The sequence below is a fragment of the Ovis aries genome, chromosome 5, assembly GCF_016772045.2.
Source record: "Ovis aries strain OAR_USU_Benz2616 breed Rambouillet chromosome 5, ARS-UI_Ramb_v3.0, whole genome shotgun sequence".
Taxonomy (NCBI): Eukaryota; Metazoa; Chordata; class Mammalia; order Artiodactyla; family Bovidae; genus Ovis; species Ovis aries.
In genome coordinates this window covers 8128680-8143085 of record NC_056058.1, presented here as the reverse complement: position 1 = coordinate 8143085, position 14406 = coordinate 8128680, and the positions used below count along the sequence as shown (strand labels likewise).

The following is a 14406-nucleotide window of genomic DNA, read 5'->3' as shown; positions in this document are numbered from 1 at the left end:
CACTGAAAGCCACAAATCTCCATAAACATGAAATTGCAACTGGGATACTGCTTTCTCCCTTCATTTTATTTTTAATTAATTTTAATTGGAGTATAGTTGCTTTACAATGTTGTTCTATTGTACAGCAAAATGAATCAGCCACACATATACATATATACTCTCCCTTTTGTAATTCTTTTCACTCAAGTCCCCACAGGGCATGAAGTAGAGTTCCCTATGGTATAAAATAGGTTTTCATTAGTTATCTATTTTATACATAGTATCAAAAGTGTACATGTGTCAATCTCAACCTCCCAATTCCTCTCACCTCCTCTTATCCCCTTGGTATCTTTGGGCTCCAAAATCACTGCAGATGGTGATTGCAGCCATGAAATTAAAAGACGCTTGTTCCTTGGAAGGAAAGTTATGGCCAACCTAGATAGCATATCGAAAAGCAGAGACATTACTTTGCTGACTAAGGTGCGTCTAGTCAAGGCTATGGTTTTTCCAGTAGTCATGTATGGATGTAAGAGTTGGACTGTGAAGAAAGCTGAGCACCAAAGAATTGATGCTTTGAACTGTGGTGTTGGAGAAGACTCTTGAGAGTCCCTTGGACTGCAAGGAGATCCAACCAATCCATTCTAAAGGAGATAAGTCCTGGGTGTTCTTTGGAAGGACTGACGCTAAAGCTGAAATTCCAATACATTGGCCACTTCATGTGAAGAGTTGACTTACTGGAAAAGACTCTGATGCTGGGAGGGATTGAGGGCAGGAGGAGGGGATGACAGAGGATGAAATGGCTGGATGGCATCGCTGACTTGGTGGACATGAGTTTGGGTGAACTCCAGGAGTTGGTGATGAACAGGGAGGCCTGGCATGCTGCAATTCATGGGGTCGCAAAGAGTCAGACATGACTGAGCAACTGAACTGAACTGAACTGATCCATAGATTTGTTCTCTATGTCTGCATCTCTATTTCTGCTTTCCATGTGACCCAGCAATCTCACTCCTGGGCATATACCAGAGAAAACCATAATTCAAAAACATACATGCACCCCAATGTTCATTGCAGCACTATTTACAATAGCCAGGACATGGAAGAATGTCCAACAACAGGGAAATGGATAAAGAAAAAAAGACTGGAATTCTTTCCATGTCTGAATGTTGTGTGTGTGTGTGGACTGCAGAGGTCATTGATGGTTGGGCAAAGATCAGAACTAGGACTAGAGTATGCCCATAGGACTTATCAGAAAGGCAATCAAAACCCAAGAAGAACAAAGAGAAGATGCCACATGTGAAAATGGAGATAGAGGTTTGCCAATAGGAGAATATCATATAAAACCAGTAGCTCAAATAAATAGTCTCAGGAAAAACAATATTTGCTGCAAGAGACTAAAAATGGCCAACACTCAATTCATATTCATTGTACCTTATATACATCTTTTTATAAAATGTGAAAAAATAAATAAATAAAAAATAAAATGTGGGGTTTTTCCCTTTGTTCATTTTTCTGTTCTACTGTACAATTTGTGTTTTGGATTAGAGGAGGATTATAGATATATAGATATATATACAGGCATCTTTGCTCACTGAAAAGAGCAAATAATGTATGCTTAATACAAGGAAGAAAATGACCATACCAAAATAAAACTCAAGTTTATTGGTATCTGAGATTATTGCTAGATGCCAGTTATAAATAATTTGATCTGATTGACTTGAGTTGTATCAAAAAATCAATCAGGGTTGTTAGAGGTGAAAAATACATGGAAGTAATATAGCTTAGGAAGCCAGGGTCTACTGTGTGTATGTGAGAGAGACTTGGTGCCCTGTGGAGTGTGAGAAGTCTTGAGATCAGGGGTGCTGAACTGATATATTCCAAGGTGACTCGTACAGAGGCCATAACTTAGTCAACAGAAGGATTTATTTAAGCATACAGGGCAGTCTTGCAACAATTTCAGAAAGTGCTAGAGGAACATAGTATGGATGAAAGGTTCCCAGTACTTATAATTTCAGCAGCATCAGGAGGCCACCTTGGTCCTCAACATCCTCTGACACCACCAGTCCTCACTCTACCTCTTGTCCATTACCCTCCCCACACTGGCTTCCTTTCTTTAAACTAGAACATCTTAAACAAGCACTAGCCAGGGCCTTTGCACTGGCTGTTCTCCCTACCAAGCACACACTTGATATATTCAAGGCTCCTGCTCTCTCTTCATTGAGGTCTCTGTTCAAAGTCACCCTGTCTGCATGCCTTGCCTGAACACCTATAAAAAGTAGCACCCCCTCTTTACTCTTTCCCCTTACACTTGCTTTCATTTTTTTCATAGTCTCTGTCACCATCTGACATGCTGTACTTTTTTATTTCCTATATTCTTTCTCCATGACTGGATTTTAGGAGAATTGGTTTTTCAGGACTGTATACTCTGCCAAATCCAAGAACAAAATACTGAAATTAATTTTTAACCACAAAATATAAATGGTAACATTTCAGTAATGTGAGGATGCAAGCTAAACATGTCATTTTGCCCTTTATTTGTAGTCACCTCCAAAACATGGCCCAAAGGAACCTAACAAGACCTTCAGAATTTCTTCTCCTGGGATTCTCAGAGGAACCAGAACTACAACCCCTCATATTTGGGCTTTTTCTCTCCATGTACCTGATCACTGCGTTTGGAAACCTGCTCATCATCTTGGCCATCAGCTCAGACTCCCACCTCCACACCCCCATGTACTTTTTCCTCTCCAACCTTTCTTTTGTAGACATCTGCTTCACCTCCACCACCATCCCCAAAATGCTATGGAACATCTATATACAAAGCCAAGTTATAACCTATGAAGCCTGCATCATTCAGGTGTATTTTTTAATGCTGTTTGCAGGGTTAGATGACTTCCTCCTGACGGTAATGGCCTATGACCGTTTTGTGGCCATCTGCCACCCCCTGAACTACATGGTCATCGTGAATCCAAAAGTCTGTAGAATTTTGGTTCTAGTTAGCTGGGCCATCAGTGTCCTGCATTCATTATTACAGACCTTAATGGTGTTGAGACTGTCCTTCTGTGGAGAGTTGGAAATCCCTCACTATTTCTGTGAACTCAACCAGATGGTCCAACTTGCCTGTTCTGACAGCTTTCCCAATGACTTGGTGATATACATCACAGCTGTGCTGCTAGCTGGTGGTCCCCTCACTGGAATATTTTACTCTTACACTAAGATTGCATCTTCCATCCACAGAATCTCATCTGCTCAGGGAAAGTATAAAGCATTTTCCACCTGTGTATCTCACCTTTCTGTTGTCTCCTTATTTTATTGTACAAGCCTAGGAGTGTATGTTAGCTCTGCTGCTACCCATAGCTCCCAGTCAAGTGCAACAGCATCAATGATGTACACTGTCGTCACACCCATGCTGAATCCTTTCATTTATAGTCTAAGGAATAGAGACATAAAGAGGGCTCTGAAGGCATTTTTCAGAATGGCAGCTATAAAAAGGACACTTGTCCTGAGATAAAGAAAGGCACAGAATTGAAGGATTCAGAGATCCAGTGCTCTAAATTGCAAATCTTTGATCAGATTCTTTGATCTGGCTGTGAAAGTAGAACTTACTCCTTCTATTTATTTCCTGGAATTTTCATTTCTTTTATTTCAACATGTCCATACAGTTCACGTCACTCACTTTATTGAAGTGTGTGCTCACGCTCTCTTTCACATACAAGAGTTTTTCTGTTTTCTCGTTTTTCCACTTTGTCAGATTTATTCTCAACCTTGGATCTGAACAATTGGGAAATTCCCATTATCCTATGAAGAGATGTGTTTCTTAAGAACAATTTGTTCTCAAATAAAATATAAAGTGTCTTGCATATGTTGTCACATGTGTGCATCCTCTACAAGTGGTTGTGCTTTTGTGTACTTTACAGTACAGTGTTGTATAGGGTACAGTAACTCTCTTTATTTCAATCGCAGGATGTCTAGAAGCAAGCATAAAAGAAGCACCAAGTAAAAATGATGGAAACAAAAATGAAAATAACTAAGAGATTGGAGTGAGGAATTGAAGGAATTGGAAGACCAGAGAAATGACTAAGACAAGAGGAAGAAGATGTAACTGAAGAACCGGAGAGAACCACGACACAGAAAATAGCAAGGGGATTTTCTTTATTTGAGAGGGCACTTGATGCAAACAGTCAACACACTGGAAAAGACTCTGATGCTAGGAAAGATAGAGGGCAGGAGGAGAAGGGGCGACAGGATGAGATGGTTGGATGACATCACCAACTCAATGGATGTGAGTCTGAGTAAACTCTGGGAGATGGTGATGGATAGGAAAGCCTGTCCAAGAGGAAGGAAATATATCTATGCTACTGCTAAGTCACTTCAGTCATGGCCGAATCTGTGCGACCGCATAGATGGTAGCCCACCAGGTTCCCCCGCCCCTGGGATTCTCCAGGCAAGAACGCTGGAGTGGGTTGCCATTTCCTTCTCCAATGCACAAAAGTGAAAAGTGAAAATTGAAAGTGAATTCACTACATGTATACATGTAGCGAATTTACTTTGTCATACAGCAGACACTGAGCTTTTCTTGTGGCTCAGATGGTAAAGAATCCACCTGCAATGCAGGAGACCTGGGTTCAATCCCTGAGTTGGGAAGACCCCCTGGAGAAAGGAAAGGCTACCCACTCCAGTATTCTGGCCTGGGGAATTCCATGGACCCTCTGGGGAGTCTCACAGAGTCAGACGTGACTGAGTGACTGAACAACAAGAACAAATTAGTTTTTGAGGTGCAGGACCTGAATGTAGAATGGTACACAAAGGTTGCGGCAGCCATTCAGAATGCAATCCAGTGCTGCTGTGTCATCTCTGATGGGAGAAAAAGCTACACCAAGACATCAGCAGATTGTTTTTTTCAAGTGCTCTGTTGCTCAGCCATGTCCAACTCTTTGCAACCCCAAGGGCTATAGTCACCAGGCTCCTCTGTCCATGGAACTCTCCAAGCAAGAACACTGGAGGGGGTTGCCATGCCCTTCTCCAGAGGCTCTTCCCAAGCCAGGGATCAAACCCAGGTTTCCTGCATTGCAGGTAGATTTTTTACCATCTGAGCCACCAGAGAAGGCAGAGAATACTGGAGTGGGTAACCTATCCCTTCTTCTGGGGAACTTTCCGACCCAGGAATTGAACCAGGGTCTCCTGCATTGCAGGCGGATTCTTTACCTAACTGAGCTACAGAATAGCCTGGGAACTACAAGGGAAGTTTTTTCAAGAGGGTATATCAAATGAATCCAGCAAGGAATCATAACCTGTGCCATCAGCATCAGGTATGAGTGAAATTTAAGCTTCCATCTCCTACTGCTAATGATCCTTCAGCTCTACCATCTCCCATCTTCTCTCCCTCCTCCAGTTAATAATTGTTGTCTGTGCACTCAACACCAATGCCTATATGCCAGCTGCTGTACTCTACTACTGTACTTCTCAAGGCACTATACAGTAAGATTAAGACAGTTTCCTTTTTGTTTTGTACTTGTTTTTCATGTGTTATTTGTGCAAAAGGTAGTATGAACCTACTATAGTGATGGTCGTGGTTTAGTCACTCAGTTGTGTTTGACTCTTTGTGACTCCATCAGCTATAGCCTACCAGGCTCTTCTGTCCATGTGATTTCCCAGGCAAAAATACTGGAGTGGGTTGCCATTTCCCCCAGGGAAACTGATTATAGTATAGTACTATGTAACTGATTGTGTTCGTTGGGTACGCTAATTGTGTTTGACTTCTGAACAAACTGGACTTATGAACACACTCTTGGAAAGGAACTCATTCATATCTAGGAAACTTACTGTGTTATATTCCTGTTTCCCCTTGAAAATTTCCAGTGCTGCCCACTCATGAATCTTTCCATAGCTCTAAATTAAACACTTCACTCTTTTCTAAAGTTAGCCATAATAAAAAAAGAATCAATGAATATACATTTGAATATCATCCATTATAAGTCCTCATTATGATCAGAAATCTCTTCAATGATTATGATCAAAGGGCAACTGACAAGAGAGGTTGAATTCCTGCCTAGCCTGTAATTCAGACTCACCAATTTTTCTCCCCAAGAATTTATTTTATTCCAATCTCCCCTGGTTTCCTGAAAAGTAACCTCAATGAAATCACATTTTAATACAGTTTTTTGAAGTAAACTTGAAAAACAGAATGATCATTAATGCTGTCTTAAATATTGGTGCAAATGCCAGAAATAAGAAACAGCAGATGTTTGCAATTCAGATTTGTTTATTTTGATTGTTATATTGATAAGCTCTCCAGTAAGTTGTCTCCTCATGGTGAATGGCTTTCTGTGCTTTGCAAAAGCTTTCAAGTCTAACTAGGTCACATTTGTTTATTTTTTGCTTTTATTTCCTTTGCTTTAGGAGACAGATCCAAAAAAATAGTACTATGATTTAGGTCAAAGACTGTTCTACCTATGCTTTCTTCTATGATTTTTATGGTTTCCAGTCTTACCTTTAAGTCTTTAATCCATTTGTGTTATTTTTGTATGTGGTGTGAGAAATATTTTAATCTAATTCTTTACATGTAGCTGTCCAATTTTCCCAGAACCACTTGATGAAAGACTCTTTTTTAATATCATTACCTACTTTGTCATAGGCTAATTGACCATAAGTGTGTGGTTTATTTCTCAGCTCTCTATTCTGTTCCATTAATTGTATGTGACTGTACCATGCCATTTTGATGACTGTAGCTTTGCAGTATAGTCTGAAGTTTAGGAGAATGATAAACCCAATCTCATTGTCATGGAGATTTTTTTGGTTGAAGATTTTTTTGGTTGGTTGGTTGGTTGGCTTTGTTTTGCGATTGCTTTGGCTATTCAGATTCGTTTGTGGTTCCATATGAATTTTAGCCATGTATGTGTTTTAGTCCCTCAGTTGTGTCCAACTCTTTGTGACCCCATGGACTGTAACCCACCAAGGCTTCTCTGTCCATGGGGTTCTCCAGGCAATAATACTGGAGTGGGTTGCCATTTCCTTCTGCAGAGGATCTTCCAGACCAAGGTATCAAACCTGGGTCTCCTGCATTGCAGGCCAATTCTTTACCATCTAAGTCACCAGGGAAGCCTTGAATTTTAAGAATATTTATTATATTTCTGTGGAAAATGTCATAAGTATTTTGAAGTATTAGGCATGGATACTAGAAGTAGAGAGAGTGGGCATTCTTGTCTTGTTTCTGAATTTAGAGGAAAGACTCTTAGCTTTTCACTGTAGAATATGACGTTGGCTGTGTTTAGGTCATACATGCCATTTTGTTGAGATATGTTCCCTCTATACCCACTTCAGATATGCAGCTAACACCACTCTTATGGCAGAAAGTGAAGAACTAAAGAGCCTCTTGATGAAAGAGAAAGAGGAGAGTGAAAAAGTTGGCTTAAAGCTCAACATTCAAAAAACGAAGATCATGGCATCTGATCCCATCACTTCATGGGAATAGATGGGGAAACAGTGGCTGACTTTATTTTTCTGGGCTCAAAAATCACTACAGATGGTGATTGCAGCCGTGAAATTAAAAGACGCTTACTCCTTGGAAGGAAAGTTATGACCAACCTAGATAGCATACGGAAAAGCAGAGACAATACTTTGTCAACAAAGGTCCATCTAGTCAAGGCTATGATATTTCCAGTGGTCATATATGGATGTAAGAGTTGGACTATAAGGAAAGCTGAGTGCCAGAGAATTGATGCTTTTGAACTGTGGTGTTGGAGAAGACTCTTGAGAGTCCCTTGGACTGCAAGGACATCCAACCAGCCCATCCTAAAGGAGAACAGTCTTGGGTGTTCATTGGTAGGACTGATGTTGAAGCTGAAACTCCAATACTTTGGCCATCTGATGCATAGAGCTGACTCATGTGAAAAGACCCTAATGCTGGGAAAGATTGAGGACAGGAGGAGAAGGGGAACATAGAGGATGAAATGGTTGGATGGCATCACCAACTCAATGGACATGGGTTTGGGTGTACTCCAGTAGTTGGTGTTGGACAGGGAGGCCTGGCATGCTGCAATTCATGGGGTCGCAAAGAGTCGGACACAACTGAGCAACTGAACTGAACTGATACCCACTTTGATGAGGATTGTTACCATGGATAGATGTTGAATTTTATCACGGTTTTTTTTATATACATCTACTTTTTAAGAATATTTACTGTGATATAATTGATTTACAGACTTCCCTGGTGGCTCAGATGGTAAAGCGTCCATCTACAATGTGGGAGACCCGGGTTTGACCTTGGGTTGGGAAGATCTCCTGGAGAAGGAAATGGCAATCCAGTACTATTGCCTGGAAAATCCATGGGGTTGCAAAGTGTCAGAAATGACTTAACAACTAAACAATAATACCTTTTAATTTGTTGAATACCTTTCAATATGTCTTGATTGTATACATATATATATCTTCTTTGAATATATCAATTCAAACTTTTTCAGAAGTATATTATTTGATGTGATTCATGGGTCCTTGCATTAAAAAAATAGAATTGATTATGCATATGAAATGAATTCATATACACTTCTCATTCAAAAGTTCAGGTGAAAACAATCCGGTGTGCAGAAAATGTAAACCTATATACTCTGTATCCTAGACACAGAGTATAGGCAGGAAAAGTAGAGATAGAGGGGGAAATAGCTGGTGGGGGATGTACAGTGATGTAGGATGTTTTTCTAAGGAGAAGCATATTTGACTATGATGAATGAGATCCAGACCTAGAATGCTGGCAAACACTTCCCTGCAACAGCCCTTGATGAGGCATACATTTCAGTGTCTCCACCCTCTTAATATTTAAATATAAAATTTTATTACATCAAAATTGTATGCCAAAGAACTTAACCTGCAATTATTTCATTACCTATAAGATTAAATATATGCGTAGAATTGTTTGGTTCAGTTCTGTTCTGTTCAATTCAGTCACTCAGTCATGTCCGACTCTGTGACCCCATGGACTGCAGCGCACCAGGCTTCCTTGTCTTTCACCAGCTCCCAGAGCTTGCTCAAACTCACATCCATCTAGTCGGTGATGCCATCCAACAATCTTATCTTCTATAATCCCCTTTTCCTCCTGCCTTCAGTCTTTCCTAGCATCAGAGTCTTTTCCAATGAGTCAGTTCTTTGCATCAAATGGCCAAAGTATTGGAGCTTCAGCTTCAGCATCAGTCCTTCCAATGAATATTAAGGACTGATTTCCTTTAGTTTTGGCTGGTTTGATCCAGTAGAATCGCTAGCCCATTACTTCCTCCTTTTAAACCTGAGTGTTCAAGTTCTTTGCTTTCATATAGGAAATTCAGCAAGTTTTTGTTCCTGGTTGGCTTTTTTTTTTTTTAATATATGCTTTCAAACTAGAAATTGGGTTTTATGATCAAGATTGCTGTTCACCCTTAGATATGTCATGTATGTATTCAATTATTTGTGTAGAACTTCTGAGAATTTAATTTTGTGTGGTAAAACCTGTATCAGTCATCTTATGTTCTCTCCAATTTTTTTAACTGATGGAATTGAGCCATCACTTACATATTCTTCACTTGCAAATCCTTGCCTTAAGCAAAAATGAAAAGGGATGTTCTTCTTCATACATGGTACAGATAAATCACACTTTTGCACATATTTTGAACTACTTTCCACATCTCCTACTCCTTATCGTCCTTTCGTTCTAGACCTACTCTAAAAGTTGCATCATGTTCAGCCTTCATTTGAAAACTTCTCTTCTTTAAATTTGAATAAATATCACCCTTATCTTCCATATGCATATTGGAATCGATAGTGTGAAATTCATGTATAAAACATGGATGAAGAGCCTCTTGTGACTTGAAGTTTCAGCAGCAGGAGGGAGAACACCTTGTTCCTCAACATTCTCTGACGCTTTTTCTCCTCACTCACCCTCCTGCTCATGTCCCTCACCAGACCGGCTTCCTTTTCTGGACTGGAACTTCTTAAACAAGCACCTTCTTCAGGACCTTCAAATTAGCTGCTCCCTTGCCAAGATGCACTGCCCCAGGTATGCTCATGGCCCTAGTTCTGTCATCCTTGAGGTCTCTGTTCTGATAGCACCTTGTTCGCAGGTCTTACCTAAACATGAAAAATCATACTCCCTTTTGACTGTCTACATCATACCTCCTTTCTTTTTCTTCATACCACCCGCCACCAGCTGCCATGCTATATAATTTTTGCTGGCTTATATTCTTGGACTATAAAGAAAGCTGACCACTGAAGAATTGATGCTTTTAAACTGTGGTGTTGGAGAAGACTCTTGAGAGTCCCTTGGACTGCAAGGAGATCCAACCAGTCCATCCTAAAGGAAATCAGTCCTATATTCATTGGAAGGACTGATGGTGAAGCTGAAGCTCCAATACTTTGGCCACCTGATTCAAAGAACTGATTCATTGGGAAAGACCCTGATGCTGGGAAAAACTGAAGGCAGGAGAAGGGGACAAGAGAGGATGAGATGGTTAGATGGCATCACTGACTCAATGGACATGAGTTTGAGCAAGCTCTAGGAGCTGGTGATGGACAGGAAAGCCTGGCATGCTGCAGTCCATGGGGTCACAAGGAGTCAGACATGACTGGGTGACTAAACTAACTACATAGAATGGAGTGTTTTTAATATTAAATTATTCAGTCCCTATATAGTACTAAAATCCATACAACTCTTATAACAAACATTTTCTAATGAGGGGCTTCCTGGCAGCTCTTAGCTGGTGCTGTAAGTATGAAGCTCCTAACTGTTTTGGCAAAACTGTCATAAATCCAAGCACAATACTCTCCAAGGTTTTATATTAAGGAATAAATTTATCCCATTTTTGAAGATGAGAATGCTAATTTTCTCTAGATATGAAGGGCTGTGGCTCACCAGGAGTGAAGTCAGTGCCTTGATTAGGGATCTAATCAAGACAGAATCCTCAAGCTTAGACTCTGGAGAAAATTTGAACTCAGAGACGGGGTGAGGTGTTGAGACCTTAAGGCTTATTCCTCTGGAAGACTGATGAATTTATTAAAGAAATAATAAACACTGAATACTGAATTCATCTGGCTTGTAACATTGTATCCCAGATACAGAGTATGAAAAGGAAACTTTTTCTATCTGACCAGACCACTCTCCCACAGGGAAATCAATTATTAAAAGTGGTAGTTACAAAAGGTAAACAAGCTAACTAGCAGACATAAGGAGCCATAAATATTTCCTGTGCTGTAGTCCCTCTGCCTGTGCAACCTTGGACTAGGTTGGGGCATGGTTGGTGCTTGCAGAGTCAGAACTCTAGTTGGGGGACCGATACCTGACGCCACAATCTAGTCTGTAGACAGAGTCTCTGTCTCCAACAAGAAGAGTTGGGCCATGTATGTTGAGATCTGGCTGTCAGAAACTCCACCCAGGTGAGTTCTAGAGCCCAGTAGATACTACAAGAGACAGTCAGATGGAATGACAGCCACGAATATTGACCTGAATTCACCTAAGCACCAATGTAGACTAAACACAGAGTCATGATCACTGCGGTTGTTTGTTATTTTGACTGATAAATTAATGGATTACACTATGCATAGAAGTGAATACTGAACTCAACAGTCCAGGGGTCAACATTGACCATTAAATGATGGGCATGGAAGCCCAATAAGAATAGGGAATGAGAGGTACAAAGTGCTTTCAGTAAAAGTGGGGCATAAGTACAAGGACCTTTGTAATTAACTGAAATACAGATATATGTTACTAGCTATGGGAGATGTACAGTGAAGTAGGATATTTTTCAAAGAAGAAGTATATTTCACTATAATGAGTAAGATCCAGAACAAGGAATACTGGCAAACAATTTCTTGCAACAGCAGTTCAAGAGACATGCATTTCACGGTATTTCCAGCCTCTTAATATTAAAACTAAAAAAATTTTATTATGTGAAAATGAGCATGCCAACGAGTTTACTCTGCAATTGTTCATTGCCTATAAGATTAAATAAATGTTAAAGATTAAATAAGATTAAATTAAATAAATTCACTAGCCCATTACTGCCTCATTTTAAAATTGACCTGTTCAAGTCCTTTGCTTTCCTATAGGAAGTTCAGCATGCTTTTGCTCCTGTTTATTTATTATATGCTTTCAAACTAAAAACTGGATTTTTATCATTAAGATTGCTGTTACCGCTTAAATATGTCACGTATGTATACAAATATTTGTGCAGAATATGTGAGAATTTAAATTTTTTATGTGAAAAATCTGAGCCAGGCATCTTAAGTACTCTCCATTGTTCTGTTTTTTTAATTTAACAAATTTAATGACCACTTCAATATGCTTCACTTGCAAATCCTTGCCTTAAACAGAAATGAAAATGGATGTTCTTCTTCATATTTAGTGCAAATAAGATACACTTTTGCATATTTTCAACTATTTTCCGCATCCGTTATTGTCTTTTTGTTCTAAATCTATCACTGAAAATTGCATTGATAGGCTCTTTTTTTTACATTTGAATAAGTGAATAAGTATCACCCTTATCTTCCATATGCATATTGGAATCCATGTATTTCCATATAAGAGAAAATTATGACTTGAATAGTGTTTCTGTCTCATACTATAAAACTTGCTGTCATCTTATTTCTTTCAATGTCCTTCACAATAAAAAATTGAATTAGTGATATTATTAAAATATTATGACTCAGAGGGCAGGATGGTTAGATGGCATCATCAACTCAATGACGTAAGTTTGAGCAAATTCCCTGAGATAGTGAAAGACAGGGAAACCTGCTGTGCTGCAGTTCATGGGGTTGCAAAATATGGGACACGATGTAGTGAAAGGTTATTGCTGAGTCATGAAAGACACTGGGATTCTTGGCCTCAGGAGGAGAGGAATTAGATCCAAGGCCAGTGAAAAGGCTTGATCACTCAGAGCTTTTGTGTAATAAAGTTTCATTAAAGCGTAAAAGAGATAGAGAAAGCTTCTGACATAGACATCAGAAGCAGGCAGAAAGAGTGCCCCCTTGCTAGTTTTTAGCAAGAAGTTATATGCCTATTAGCAGGCTGCTAAGAGGAAATGTCTCAAAACTCAGAGAGCGGCACCAGGCCCCTCACCCACAATATGCATTTTGAGATAACATCTTCACAAGGTGAGTTATCCCAGGCCATAAAACAATTGACATGAATCTTGAAGAGAGGCAGATTCCCAAGCAAATACATAGTCTCATTAACATAGCTTAAGAGAACATATCCAAAAGAAAAATGCATTGGTTAGCTCAAGGTTTGAAAAAAGTTAAGTTCAGGCGGAATCAGGTGTTGTCATGGCAACACAAAATTTTAAAAGAAACCGCCTTTTAATTTTGTATAGAGAAGGGGGAAAAGGTCTGACTCTTGTAGTTTGTTTCCTCCTGCCGCTTAAGAGAGAGATTAAAAAATGGCTGGCACTTGCAGCCTAATTCTTCCATTTGGAGACCCCTACCCTTCTTGCCTTGTTACCCTCTCAGTAGCAACTGAACAAAACGATTATAAACTTTTCATTTGGAATTTGGTTTTGCATTTTCCTTCAATTGTCTCTCATATGGCTTTTTCTAACAGTGAATTCCTTAAAACATAGAAGATACATAACATGGATGAAGAACTCCTTTGTGACTTGATGTTTCAGTGGCAAGAGGGAGAACACCTTGTTCCTCAACATCTTCTGACACCATTTCTCCTCCCTCTCCCTCCTCCTCATGTCCCTCACCAGACTGGCTTTCTTTTTTGGACTGGAATATCTTAAACAAGCACCTTCTTCAGGGCCTTCAAATTAGCACTGCCCCAGGTATGCTCATGGCCCTAGTTCTGTCATCCTTGAGGTCTCTGTTCAAATAGCGCCTTGTTCACAGGTCTTGCCTAAACAGACATGAAAAATCACATTCCCTTTCGACTCTCTACATCATACCTCCTTCCTTTTTCTACATAACACCTGTCACCATCTGATATGCTATATAGTTTTTGTTGGCTTATATTCTGTCTCCAAAATGGGATCTTAGGAGCTTTTGTTTTCAGCAAACCACATTCCCTGCATAGACAGTACTTGGGACATTGTCACTATTCAACTTTTATTTTTCAGATGCATGAAATAATTTCTCACTAAAACTCTGAATATGTGACATCTTGGGGAAAACACTGACTTTACCCAGTGAAGTGTTAAAGTCTCTCAGTCGTGTCCAGCTCTTTGGGACCCCATGGACTATACAGTCCATGGAATTCTCCAGGCCAGAATACTGGAGTGGGTAGCCTTTCCCTTCTCCAGGGGTTCTTCCAAACCCAGGGATCAAACCCAGGTCTCCCGCATTGCAGGCAGATTCTTTACAAGCTGAGCCACAAGGGAAGCCCAGGAATACTGAAGTGAGTAGCTTACCTAAAGTACACAAAATCTGTGAACAAAATATTGACATTAATATTTTATGGGAAAATATAAAAGATAGCAA

General features: G+C 39.8%; 1 protein-coding gene and 1 long non-coding RNA gene across 2 annotated transcripts in view; one reads left to right on the top strand and one right to left on the bottom strand.

Annotated features, from left to right (window-relative positions):
* Positions 1-14406, bottom strand: part of LOC132659866 (uncharacterized) — a 995695-nt gene that overhangs the window by 931153 nt on the left and 50136 nt on the right. The gene's annotated exons all lie outside the window — the stretch shown is intronic.
* LOC101104488 (olfactory receptor-like protein OLF4) lies at positions 2501-3484 on the top strand. Its single transcript, XM_004009211.3, has one exon. The coding sequence runs from the start codon at positions 2531-2533 to the stop codon at positions 3482-3484; it is 954 nt and encodes a 317-aa protein (XP_004009260.2). The 5' UTR covers positions 2501-2530.